This window comes from Pseudorasbora parva, chromosome 3 (genome assembly GCF_024679245.1).
Source record: "Pseudorasbora parva isolate DD20220531a chromosome 3, ASM2467924v1, whole genome shotgun sequence".
In the NCBI taxonomy this organism is placed as follows: Eukaryota; Metazoa; Chordata; class Actinopteri; order Cypriniformes; family Gobionidae; genus Pseudorasbora; species Pseudorasbora parva.
Genome location: NC_090174.1, coordinates 39,505,810 through 39,519,222, shown reverse-complemented (window position 1 = coordinate 39,519,222; position 13,413 = coordinate 39,505,810). Strand labels below are relative to the sequence as shown.

Below are 13,413 nucleotides of genomic sequence, written 5' to 3'. Positions count from 1 at the left end.
TTTGTGTGTGTCAACAATAATTGCTCTTTCCCACTAATCTAAAATTAATATCTTTTAATCTGATAAAGGTTTTGGTTAAAACTCAGTCATGGCAAAAAGAAATGAGGCACGAGAGAGCATTGTGAGTGGGATCAAATCTAGAAGGCTTGTCTTTGTTGATGTGGAGGTGAGTGACAGGTATTAGAGCCACAGGCAAAAGCACACTGTGTAAAGCCCGGTAAAGCCAATATTGCCCATGTAAGGTTACATGTGAGGGGCCTATGTGTCAATATGAAGTATAGACACACATTTGTCTGGAAATATGACACTGGGCATCACTTGAAGGACACAAACCAGACATGTATCATATAATCAATATTTTAAATATGTGAAATATTTTTCCAGGGAGTTTTCAGGAACTGAATCTGAAACTCTGATTTTTTTATGAGTGATTTTGTACTCACCGCATTAGATCAATTGATGCATGAGGCCTGAATCACGCTGTGTAGAGCTAAGGCTTGCGGTATATGACCTCATGTGGTACTGGATACTCCAGTCTTGCCACAGGCCATCATTCACCGATTTACTGTATATTTACTTCCTTTTGTTATGACAATGGCACAACGTCATGACAGATCGACACTCATAGAATCGGCCTTTGAGTTTAATTATATTATGAAAATATTCCTCCTCCCAAACTGTCAGTGTATTTCACCTCCTGTTTTATGGTAGGCTGCCTTAGTCAGCTATTCCTTAAGACATTAATCTCTACTTCTCTTCATGCCATGTGAACTTACTTCCTGCTATAGTCTGTAGATTTTGGGAAGGCTAGCTCCTCTGTCAAACTAACAGATGTGTGTGTGCGTGTCTAAGAGAGGTGTACACTTAGAAAAAGAAAAAAAACACTGTTCACAGTTAATAGATCTAAAAATCATATATATAAAACAGAAAAAAGCTTACACTTGTTCACTAAGACGAGTTAAACACACAATGGTCACACCTAGCACAATAGGTCACACTCCAGTTGATCTCACGCCATCCCTTCAACCAACTTTTCACACTGAGGTTCTCAGCCAGTGACCAGAGCATCTGAAATTTCGTTGCGCTGTGTGAAGAATGAGGTCAGATTGGGATCAGAGGCCAAACTAAACCTACCGCAGACACTTTCTCTACAGTCTAAATACTGACCACATGCACCGCTTAACAAAGGGACTTTACCCTGCTCATATTTTTCTAGGTGGCATTGGATGTGGTTCAGGATGTGGTTTGCTTGGATGTTTTTGTTATATCATTTTATGTGTGTAACAAAAAAACCCTGCTAAAACATAAAAAGAAAACTCGACCAGTAATGTCTATATGGCAACCCTTGTGCTGTAAAAATAATAATAATAAAAATACACTCCATTCCATTTTCTTTATATTCCAGCCCAGATTTTGTTTGTATTAGTCCATCTAAATTTAGCAAATGACACAAAAAAATAAATCTCTTGTACATTTATTTGTTTGTATCGGTGGGGCTGTATCTTGGCAGATTTTTGGTCTCCCCACCCTTAGATGTACCAATTTAACCCCTAGTTAGTGCGAATCTTGTGACAGTTTCACAGCATGAGATGTGCCATCCCTCTTGTAGCATATAGACCAATAATTGGCTGCCATGCTGTCAAAGCATGAAAAGAAGCACAAATTCCCTGTTGAGAATCAACCTATAGAAAGTTTCCAACCAGTCATTCACTTTATGGTTAGCCTGAGCCAAGCAGAATTGTAATGTTTGTTTGCTACCAATTACAGGCTAATCAAAAACACATTTTCTTCAGTGAGTGACAGTACAGTCTAAATTGGTCACCTAAGCAAAAACAGAATTCTTTCTTACTGCCTTGAATGAATGAAAGTTTTCCATTGTACATCTCACTCATCTCTCATCTCAGTCAGTTATATAATATAATAATTGAGCTGAATAGAGCTAGATTTGACACTAAAACACTAAAAACTCCATCCATCCATCCACATCCATCCATCCATCCATCCATCCATCCATCCATCCATCCATCCATCCATCCATCCATCCATCCATCTATCATCCATCCATCCATCCATCCATCCATCCATCCATCCATCCATCCATCCATCCATCCATCCATCCATCCATCCATCCATCCATCTATCTATCTATCTATCTATCTATCTATCTATCTATCTATCTATCTATCTATCTATCTATCTATCTAATTTTGCCCCAAAACACATAAAATAACACTTAAGATCAACAATCACACACACACACACACACACACACACACACACACACACACACACACACACACACACACACACAAACACACACGCACACACACACACACACACACACACACACACACACACACACACACACACACACACACACACATTTAAACACTGTAAAAAATGTTTTGATTTAGTTTAACTTAAAAAAGCAAGTAACCTGGTTGCCTTAAAATGTTAAGTTTATTTAAATTAAAAATTTGAGTTGATACAATGTTTAATAAATAGAAACTGAAAATATTATTGGATCTGAACCACATAAAAAATTTGATAAATCATGAAATTAGCACTATTTGGCATGTCTCACTGTCATCACAAATAAAACACACATTTACCCAATATGCTTACAAAATCTTTTAATAATATTTTAATAAAGGTTGTCGAATCTTAGAAAATGTTCATTGTATTAACCCAAATTTTTTATTTCAATGAACTCAAAATTTTAAGGCAACCAGGTAACATTTTTTATATTAAACAAAATATCAACTATTTGTATACGTACATACATAATATAAATCATTTGTTCATAATAATTTTTTGCTCATCTTAAACAAACTGTCATTGTTCTTCTCAAGCTAATTTATCTTGTTTAAAGAGGTGTAGATTTTTAGACTAATTTTACCCAGAATTAAAACATCCCACTCTTAAATACTGAAAGATTTATGTGCTGAGGTCTCTATGAACCAGTTATTCTAATATTTTTAAACCAAATGAATGGGGGCAATAGATAAACATTGAGCTGGATCTGAATCCCAGACATCCCCGACTATGCTGCTGCTCAATGAGCCTCTTTATATGTATGTGTGTGTGTGCGTGAGCATGTGTGCTTGTTGTATATTCTTGCCTCTGCACATGACGCGTCTGACAGTGTCTCAGTGTGCACACTCAGGTATGTGTGTGAATATGCACACTAGTACAGTTTGTGTGTTCTAGTGTTCAGAGAGCCGCAAAGCACTCCAAAAGTGCTCTCCTTCACAAAAGCCATTTGACGTGGGCCCAGCCCAGTTCAGGAAGCCCAGCCTAACAGCCTCCAAAACCCCCCACCTGACCAAGCGCAAACCTGCCGTTGGAACACTGGAACCTCTCATTCACCTCCCTCCGTTTACATCCACTGATTCCTCACCCACCACAAATAACCTTTAATGATGTCATAATGTGCTACACATCACTGTCTTCTGCATATAATGAGTGTACGATTATTAGTCATTTTTTAATTTTAGCTGTTATAAACGTTAGCAAAAACCACATGCATCGCTGAGCTAACAACAGCTCTGTGTTTTCCAGAATAAACTAGTCTTTTCCTCCCATTAAAAGGAACCGTGTGGACTTGCATGTTGGGAATCCGCTGCAGTACTATTACAGTTTCCTGTAACAGCCAGTCTAAAAACATTTACAGCTTCCCCAGTTTTAGTAGACCATATACTATGGTCTTTTTTCCTTAATAGAAATATAGGAAAATCTATGTAATGTCCTTGCAATGCTGAATAAAGGGCGGGTCTCCATCTAATCCAAACAACTGTGGCTGTCCTCTGCTTTGTTAAACCTAAACAAGTGCTTCAAGCACAGCAAATTACACTGACTTTGGTGAGGAGGGAGGTGTAACTAGACCACCTCATCTATAGTTTTTTTTCACTCCCTTGTCACTCCGACTGCAAGGGGCTTAATGGATTTTAGTCTTCTCTTCCACCTTGTGTCAGTGATACAAGTCAGCGAGTCTGCATGTTCATGCTGCATGATTGCAAAACCACGTAATTAAAGGATTATGAGAGACTTACCTGTTTGCAACAAGCCTGCTCCGCTGTCACCGACGTCAAAGTGTTTCTGTATGTCAAGGAGGACGCCTGAGAAACAGAAACAGAGAGAGAGAGAGATTAGAATTTGTGCTCTGATGTAAATTTTGGCCTTTAAGCGCAACAATTTGAGTTGAGTAGAGCGTTGCGATCTGTTTTCTGAGAAATAATTATGTAATGAACTTTCGGGCATCTTTTGTGCTAAGCAATTTAAAGATTAAAAAATATTGACAAGTGTTTCTTATTACATTTTCTTGTGATCCTCAATAACAGAACAATCATAGGCTTATGGGTGAATATACACACTTCCGGAGGCAGACAGTAGTGGAGTATTTTTATTTTCCACTAAAGTACATTTTTTAGTAATATCATTTACCAGTGTTTTCTCTGGAAAACGTTTACTTCACTACATTTCAAAGCATAATATATAATGTCGTACTGTGGTGTGACAGGCAGCGGGGCGAGGGACCGCGAGAGCGGGCCGGTGATTAATGTTCACGAGTGCCAGCTGCCTGTCACACCACACATACTTTTTACTACACTTCATAAATAAAAGTTGTTGTTTTTTTTTTACCTTGAACTCTTAATTACATTAATAGTACTTTCTTACTTGTACTTAAGTAAAATTTTAATGACTTTTACTTGGGTAAAAGTATACAGCACTACATTTTTAATGTTATTAAGTATTAAATGATATTCAATATGAAACGCAGTACAGTAAAAATTACAATATTGTGTTTTGGAATGTTGTGAAGCAATAGTTTCCCAAAGAAGAACACGGATAAAGTACATACTTGAAAAATAAGATTATTTGGAAAGTAAAAATACTCCACTACTGTCTCCCTCTGCGTACTTCTACTCTGGACTGTTAGAGTTGTAATCTTTCATCAAAATTACGAATGCACTGATATTACAATTCACTTAATAGCGGCAATATAGCCAAAATGAAACGTCTATACTATTTTAAATAAATGAAAAACAAAATGCTGGCGGAAAATACGCTAATTTTAAATGCTGCAGGCACATTTAGGAATCTAAACAGTAATGTACAGTATGCGAAAAATATATATGAATTTTGACATTTGATAAAGATTATATTAAAAAGTATAAATCAAATAAATAATTTAATTTAATAAAATGAAAATAAAACTGAACACACCGATCGGGCATGACATCATGAGGTGAAGTGAATAACACTGATTATCTCTTCATCACGACACCAGTTGTGATATATTGTACATTTTGTCCTCAAAGTTGATGTGTTAGAAGCAGCAAAAATTCGGCAATCGTAAGGATTTGAGCAAGTTTGACAAGGGCCAAAATGTGATGGCTAGATGAGCATCTCCAAAACTGCAGCTCTTGTGGGGAGTTCCCGGTCTGCAGTGGTCAGCATCTATCAAACGTGCTCCAAGAAAGGAACAGCGGTGAACCAGTGACAGGCAATGGCCGGCCAAGGCTCATTGATGCACGTGGGAAGGCCGACCCGTGCGGTCTGATCAAACAGACAAGCTACTGTAGCTCAAATTGGTGTATAAAATATAAATAAAATATGCTTTAATATAAAATAAAAATGGAATGTCCCGTTGAAGCGTAAACAAAGGCATGGCCTTAGATTAAAAACAAAAGGGAAAGAAACTGTGGGATTGTACCTTGAGTTACTGACAGTAAGGAAAGACACTGGCTGAACTGGAATGCGAGCAGGTGGCGTGACTCGTGTGACAGGAATGTTACATATGTCACTATGTGCGGACAAGCCTGCACCTGCCAAAGTGCTTCTTCTCAGTACGTCTTTGCTACAACAAGCCAGTGACAAGTCAAAACGGGTGGCGATGGGAAACCGCGAAGCGATCGAGACGAAACTCAAAGATGACTAAAGCCACAACAGCAACAAAAACAAATTGCTATTTTTATTTCTCACAGCCACTCCTGTGTTATGTGTCTGTTTGCACAAGACCTTAAAAAGCATGACGTAATTATCCAGGCAGCACCGAGAACTTAATTAAGAGACGTTTCTGCGGCATTAGCTGTTTGATCCGGGTGCGTGTAAATTGCGGGAAGCCTGTGAAGCGGAGGTCTTTCTTTCTTCCTTTGTTTGTACAAGACTGTTCAGTGACTTAGAAAGATGTAACATCAGAGATAACTTCAAGCATGTTGGATCTCTATCGCATATGTCTGAGAAGAGTTAGACAGTTAAAGAGCTCCAGAGGCTTCATTTCTCACTTTAAAGTGATCAGAAAGAAGGAATGTGGAGATGAGAGACTGATGATTTGAAGGCAGCAACACTGCAATTACATCAAAAAGGAAGTTATGCCCTGATCAAGAGCCCTTCAGATTCCTGGCCAACACACGCATAGCGACAACAACATTCTATAGAGCAACACGATATCGTGAGATTAAACAAAAGATACCCTTACGAAAGGAAAATATATAATATATTACTTCACTGTCAAAAAAATATTTCAAAAATAAGTTACCTGGTTGTCTTAAAATTTTAAGTTCATTAAAATTAAAAATTTGAGTTAAAACAATGACATTTTTTGAGAAATTCAAATATTATTAAAAGATTTTGTAAGCATATTGGGTAATTGTGTGTTTTATTTGTGATGATGCAGTTAAAATTTATCAAATTTTGTATGTGGTTCAGATACAGTAATATTTTGAGTTTCTATTTATTAAACTAATTTCCTTCATCATATCAACTAAACTTTTAGGCAACCAGGTTACTTACTTTTTTAAGTTAAACCAACAATATTTTTTTACAGTGTTGAAATGTATTATAATACATGGAATAATATATTGATGGTATTATACAATATCATATTTATTTATGTATTAAATTGCAAAATATACAAATGATTGCCGCTTTCGATATATTGCAATATATTAGAAAATATAAATATTAAAACCCATGTGAATATTTGGCCTAATGTACTACATGATATTTTCCAATATACTGCAATATATTTTTCTTTCGTAAGGGTAGGCATAAGGAATCTTCTAAAAAACTCACTATTGAATTGATTGAAATCAGTTGTTGAGATTTACTTTGGCATCATGTATTGCTCACTAAAATTTAATCTTAAAAATTTTTTATATTTTTTTTTCAAACAGTAAATTTATGAAACACTGATAATTCAATCATAGAAATATTAAATTAAAATTTAAAAAAAGGAAAACACTTAATAACAATTTTGTTAAGCTGTATGTCAAAATGTTTGTTTATCTGTCTTGCTATTTAAAAAGCTGCTAATGAACTTGAAGTACTTTGAAAGATGATGGATTTTCCTAGCAAAAGTGTCTTGATTTAGCAGATATGAGAAGCCTGGGTTCATTGGAAAAAATGTGCCTTTGGCAACATTGTGCTTGCATGACACACACGTTTTATCCAAAACAGATGCATGTGAATCTGGCAATGTTTTATTATCTTTTTTGTTTGTTTGTTTGTTTATTTGTTTGTTTGTTTTATGTACTGTGGCAGTTCAGAAATTAAATGGCTACACTGTAAAAAAAAAAATATTTAGAAAAAAAGTTACCTGGTTGCCTTCAAATTTTGAGTTCATTGAAATTAAAAATTTTAGTTAATACAATGAACATTTTTTGAGATTCGACAACCTTTATTAAAATATTATTAAAAGATTTTGTAAGCATATTGAGTAATTGTGTGTGTTTTTTTCTGATAATGCAGTGAAACAGTGCTATGTTCATGATTTATAAAAAAAATCATATTAATCATATTTTTAGTTTCTATTTATTAAACAAATTTCCTTCATTGTATCAACTCACATTTTTAATTTCAATAAACTCAACATTTTAAGGCAACCAGGTTACTTACTTTTTTAAGTTAAACCAACAAAAACCAACAACATTTTTTTACAGTGTAGTGGATAACACTAAAAGTGATGCTCCATCACATTTGAAAATAACATACCACCTACACCAAACCTAACCAATAGCAATAACCATTTTAGCTTGTTTCTACAACACTTTGAGCTCTTTTATCATAATATGTGTTTCACTCGTGAGACACCTTGGTAGTTTGGTATGTCAGAAGAGCCATGGGTATGGATCAGGTTATGTAATGCAAGCTGTATTAGTCTACAAATCATGCACCGTATGGTAAAGTGTTTTGAGTTCATGACATTTGCAAGGAACTCTGTGAAAAATATGTTTTATTAATCATAATTTGTGTGCACAGTCCGAAATGTTGTTGGTGTTTTACAGCCTCTGTTGTTAATTTCAGCTATAAAACTGTACTGAATTGTATACATAGGTAAGTTTTTTTGAAATATGTAAAAATATAATTAGTGGCACAGTTTTCCATTGAGTCATGGGTTGGATACGGAGGCGTTGGCTTCCACGGTCCATCTCTATGTTCAGGAGTGGGTGGTCCCGCCCTCTTTCCATTAGTCTAATCTGAGGCAGTGTACTAATTACCTTGGTCACACTCCTCCGTTGCCCCTATCCCTCCATCTCTCCCTCTCCTCCCACTGGGAGGGGGATCCCTGTGCCAGATGGTGCTGCGTTTCTCCTCTTTCAACCGAGACTGCACCTGCCCACCCTCACGCCTGCCAAAGACACAACCTCAACCACCACTCTCTTCCCACCAAAACTCCCACAAGCACAACTGATGCACTGACTGTTTGGAAATATGATTGATTCAATTTGTGAAGTAAGTCCACATTTAACATAATAAAGGGAAGACTTTTAACTGGAAGAGACTGGTACTAGTAGGTCAGTGTGTGCACAGCACAACGCTGAACCATTACAGCAACTGTCCTATTAGTAAATTATGTTCTGTGTTTGGCAGGCAATACCGTCCATGTGTGATTTGCCCTAAATTCTTCTGTCTTTATCTTGTCTTCTGGCTCTCGGATAAAGATAAACGGCTCAGGGAAAACATGGCAACACCTTGAAACTTTTCAGCGAGAGCTGTCATTATGCATCTGAGGTGCAGCAGCTCTGACTACATATTGCATCATACCATAAAACGGTAGGCGATGCCACACAAGGTGATGCAAATGCCCCGAATGGTACCAGTAAAATCATCGACCTTCTAGTGTCCGCCTTGATGCCGCCAGCCCTGAGGTGTTGCCATAGTAACACGGCAAGGCGCACACACTAAGGAGGGAAAGGTCTGCTGGAGATTGGTCAGATCAGACTGACTAAGGTGGAAAAACAAATATAAAACTGATTTTTTTTTTTTGCCAAAAATTGCTTAGCAAAACTTTATCTGATATCTGTCAGCTTTGGCTGTCACTTACAAAGCATTTTTGTAATCTTATTTATGATTTCTTTACTAAAATGCAGAAACCGCAACAGATACTAAGAGGCAAAAGAATGCTGTCCTGCCTGTTGTGACTGATCTATTGCATGCAAAGCACATCACTGAAAAGCCAACAGCCATTGAGTGTAACATTCTAGTAAAGCATTATGCCACCTACAATTGGCTGAGATATAATCGGTTTTCTAGATGAAGAAATTTGATCATCTAAAATAAATAAACCTGCTTTACCTAAAAACTGCTTAATGTACTTATGTAGGCAGTTCTTTGTTTGCGGACAAATTTTACCCTAGTTTGCTAGTTCAGTGTGTGTGTGTGTGTGTGTGTGTGTGTGTGTGTGTGTGAGCCTGTTTATGTGGTTTATGAGGACACAAATTTGTATAACTACATGGGTATTACACTGGTATTACACTATAAATGTGGTTTATGAGGACATATCAAATGTCCTCATAATTCAAAAGGCCTTAAAAACATACTAAATTATGTATTTTTGAGAAAGTAAAAATGCAGAATGTTTCCTGTGATGGGTAGGTTTAGGGGCAGGGGCAGTGTAAGGGGATAGAAAATACGGTTTGTACAGTATAAAAACCATTACGCCTATGGAGAGTCCCTGTAAACCACATAGACCAACATGTGTGTGTGTGTGTGTGTGTGTGTGTGTGTGTGTGTGTGTGTGTGTGTGTGTGTGTGTGTGTGTGTGTGTGTTTCTAATTAATAATTATGTTCTAAATCAATATATATATATATATATATATATATATATATATATATATTTTTTTTTTTTTTTTATTTTTTTAATATAGTGTGTTGGTGATACTGCAGGGTAGAAACTGTATGATGTAAGTTATTGTTATTTAACCCTAGCTTTAAAATAATTCATGCAAAAGTGGACTATAGAAAGTCTTAGATTAGAAATAAAATAAATTAAGTCCACTAATTCAGATTTGCTCACAAATCACACAGTAAAACTGCAATGCAAACAGGTTGTGGTGTGAGAAAAGCCGTCTTTTGTTTTCTAGCACACTAGTTTCATTATCCTAAATGCTAATGCAACATTGACCCGTTCATGTAGGTCTCCATCTTATCAGCTGATTGGAGCAGTGAAATGGCTATATGCTAATGTTCACGCTATTGCGTAAGATTCAGAGCATATGAAAGATGCTTTATGCTATAATGCTTTCACAGTGACGTCCCCAGGAGACTCACTGGACATTGACCAGTGGACTGACCAATAGCATGTTTGATGAAAGCTCTGTGGGTCAGGATGAGCAAATCATTTTTGTTAATGGGTCTAGTGCTATTTGAAATCTCAGGGGAGTTCATTCAAGTGAAGCTGTTTAATGGATCATGGAAGCTGGAGAGGCTGCTCTCCTGCATTTGATTTACACAAGTTGTGTGATGCTATCTTTGACATACATTGTTTGGACCCACTTTTATCTGATCTGATAAGAGGAAGCCAGTCTGTGAGTTTAAGTGCTTGTTTGGATAGAGAGTGTGTTCTTAAAGAGTATGAGCTCATTCATGCCAAGAAAGACCAAGAGGTTTGAGTTTTGATATACTAACCTTCTCTGAGGTGACCTGGCGATTATGTCAACACATTTCTGAGTGTGTGAGAAACGCTCTTTATGTATAAACCATTACATTCACTTGAACAGGAAATGGTTCACCGGCTGAAATTCCAATACGTTCAAATCCTAAAAAGGCAAACATCACCTATTCATCTGTCAGAGACTTAGACAATGGCAAACATTTTTCTTCGAATCCAGACACAAAACCCCATTAAGGTGGGGATACTGCATTAATGCACACAACACCCTGTTCTTATTTTTGCACACAGACACGTCACCGCATAGACCCAGAGGACTGTCTAGTCGTCTGGGGAGAGAGAACGAAAACGAGGATCATTGAGTGGTAGGACAGACCTCATTTTACAATCCCCAAAAGAGAGACGAAAGACCTGAGCAACCCCCGGCGCTATTTCAGGGCTTGGAGAAGTAGGTTGGGATAGCGGCATAGCAACAGAGGCCGGCCGTCCTATATACTGTAACTGAGAAGATGACGATAGGTGAAAAGAAAGCCAACTGGAAGGAAAGCAAAGCTTGGTATATTCTGAACTCTATTGGGAAATTTGCCTGAGAATGAACCGCGTCCGCAGTAGCACTGTTTACTTGCACACTCCACCACTGAAATCTAGATACCTGAAACAGGTTTTTAAAATGCAGAAAATGTGCTCAGATTCACAGCAAGTTTGTATTATGCCAAGTTAAGATATTCTTTGACTTTATTTGATCCTCATTTGATAAACAACTGGAGCCATGATCAACAGAAATGTACACAAACATCTTTTTAATTAAATGTAGTTTAGCACAAATGCATGCAGCTTAAACAGTTGAGCATTGCGCAAGCAACACCACCAGGTCATGGGTTTGAGGTAATTCATGAACTGATAAAATGACATGAATGCAATTCACTTTGGTTAAAAGCGTCTGCCAAATGCATAATGCATGCAGATTTACATGACAAAAAATTGTAGATGGTTAGTGAATAAGTCACAGAGTTATGCATTGCAGTACTACATGTAAAAGTGGCAATTATTATTAAAGGATTGCACCCTCTGATGGCACCGTTTGCATGTGTATGTTGTTTTAGCACCCGATTAACTAAAGAAAGATGCAAGTGATCAAATTCAATGCATATTATCTCCATCATTTGATTACTATTTGATGAATCACTGCTTCCACGGTCAATAGACACAATAGATACACCAACATCTCCTTTAAAGGAAATGCAGTTTAACACAATGCAGAAAAAGCTCAATCTATTGTGGCAAGCAGGACGTGGCCCGTGAGAACGGGGCGAGGCCGGTGGCATTGATTGATGATCAGCATCACCTGCGCGCCACACTCAAGTCTCTCTCAGAGAAGCTTCGGAAGGAGTGAAAGACATTTGATTGTTTTCTTGAGGTGGCAAGAACAAGAACAAAGTTCGAACATCTGCATTCCTCCACATTAACCACGCCCACTTTAAATGTATGACCAATCACACAATAGTTCTCAGACACCCGCAAGAAAAAAGTTCTGCTCGGGCGATTTGTCAAGAACAAGCTGCGAGAACTCCCAAACCAGGGCTGCGAGAACAGAATGAAGTCATTTTGTTCTCGCAGCCCTGGGAGCGAGAATTCTGTCATTAATTACTAATTTCATTCGACACCCGTAAGACTTCTGTTCACAAATCTTCAGAACACAAATGAAGATATTTTTGTTGAAATCCGATGGCTCAGAAAGGCCTTCATTGACACCGATGTCATTTCCTCTCTCAAGACCCATAAAAGGCACTAAAGACGTCGATACAAAGCCCATCTCACTACAGTGGCTCTACAATCATTAATACAATAATATGAAGCGATGAGAACAGTTTTTGTGCGCACAAAACCGAACGACTTATATAGTTATATAGACGCTTCATAAAATGATTGTAGAGCCACTGTAGTGAGATGGGCTTTGTAACGACGTCTTTAGTGCCTTTTAAAGGAAAGGAAATGACATCGGTGTCAATGAAGGCCTGTCTTAGCCATCGGATTTCAACAAAAATAGCTTCATTTCTGTTTCAAAGTTTAACAGAGGTCTTGCAGGTGTCGAACGACATTAGGGTAAGTAATTATTGACCGAATTTTTGGGTGAACTAACCCTTTAATGGACGAAAGAGAACTAAGCCTGGGCCGTTATGAGGGGCTGCCACTTTACTTTCGTTTTTTTGTTTGTTTATTTTATGTTGATCAAAGTGTTGAAAGTTTACCGGTTCCCATCTCCTTCTTCCCTGATCCTTTAACATTGTTAAATCTATAATAAGACTAATTTACATGTATACAGTATGTTGACAAAAACTAAAACAAGAAAATGTACTTTAAACGTTATAATTGAGTACCTGTTTATACTACATTGCAGATGGTTAGTAAATAAAATGCAGGGTTTTGCTATGCAGTACTGCATTTAAAAGTGGTACAACTGTTTCTAATTTGCTCGTGTGTGTGTGTGTGTGTGTGTGTGTGTGTGTGTGTGTGTGTGT

At 37.3% G+C, this 13,413-nt stretch overlaps 1 protein-coding gene across 1 annotated transcript in view; it reads right to left on the bottom strand.

Moving 5' to 3' along the window:
* spns2 (SPNS lysolipid transporter 2, sphingosine-1-phosphate) overlaps positions 1–13,413 on the bottom strand; it is a 79,960-nt gene that overhangs the window by 49,102 nt on the left and 17,445 nt on the right. Inside the window, exon 2 of the mRNA XM_067438807.1 lies at positions 4,053–4,118. Within this exon, the coding sequence (XP_067294908.1) occupies positions 4,053–4,118 (66 nt within the window). The remainder of the gene's footprint in view (positions 1–4,052; positions 4,119–13,413) is intronic.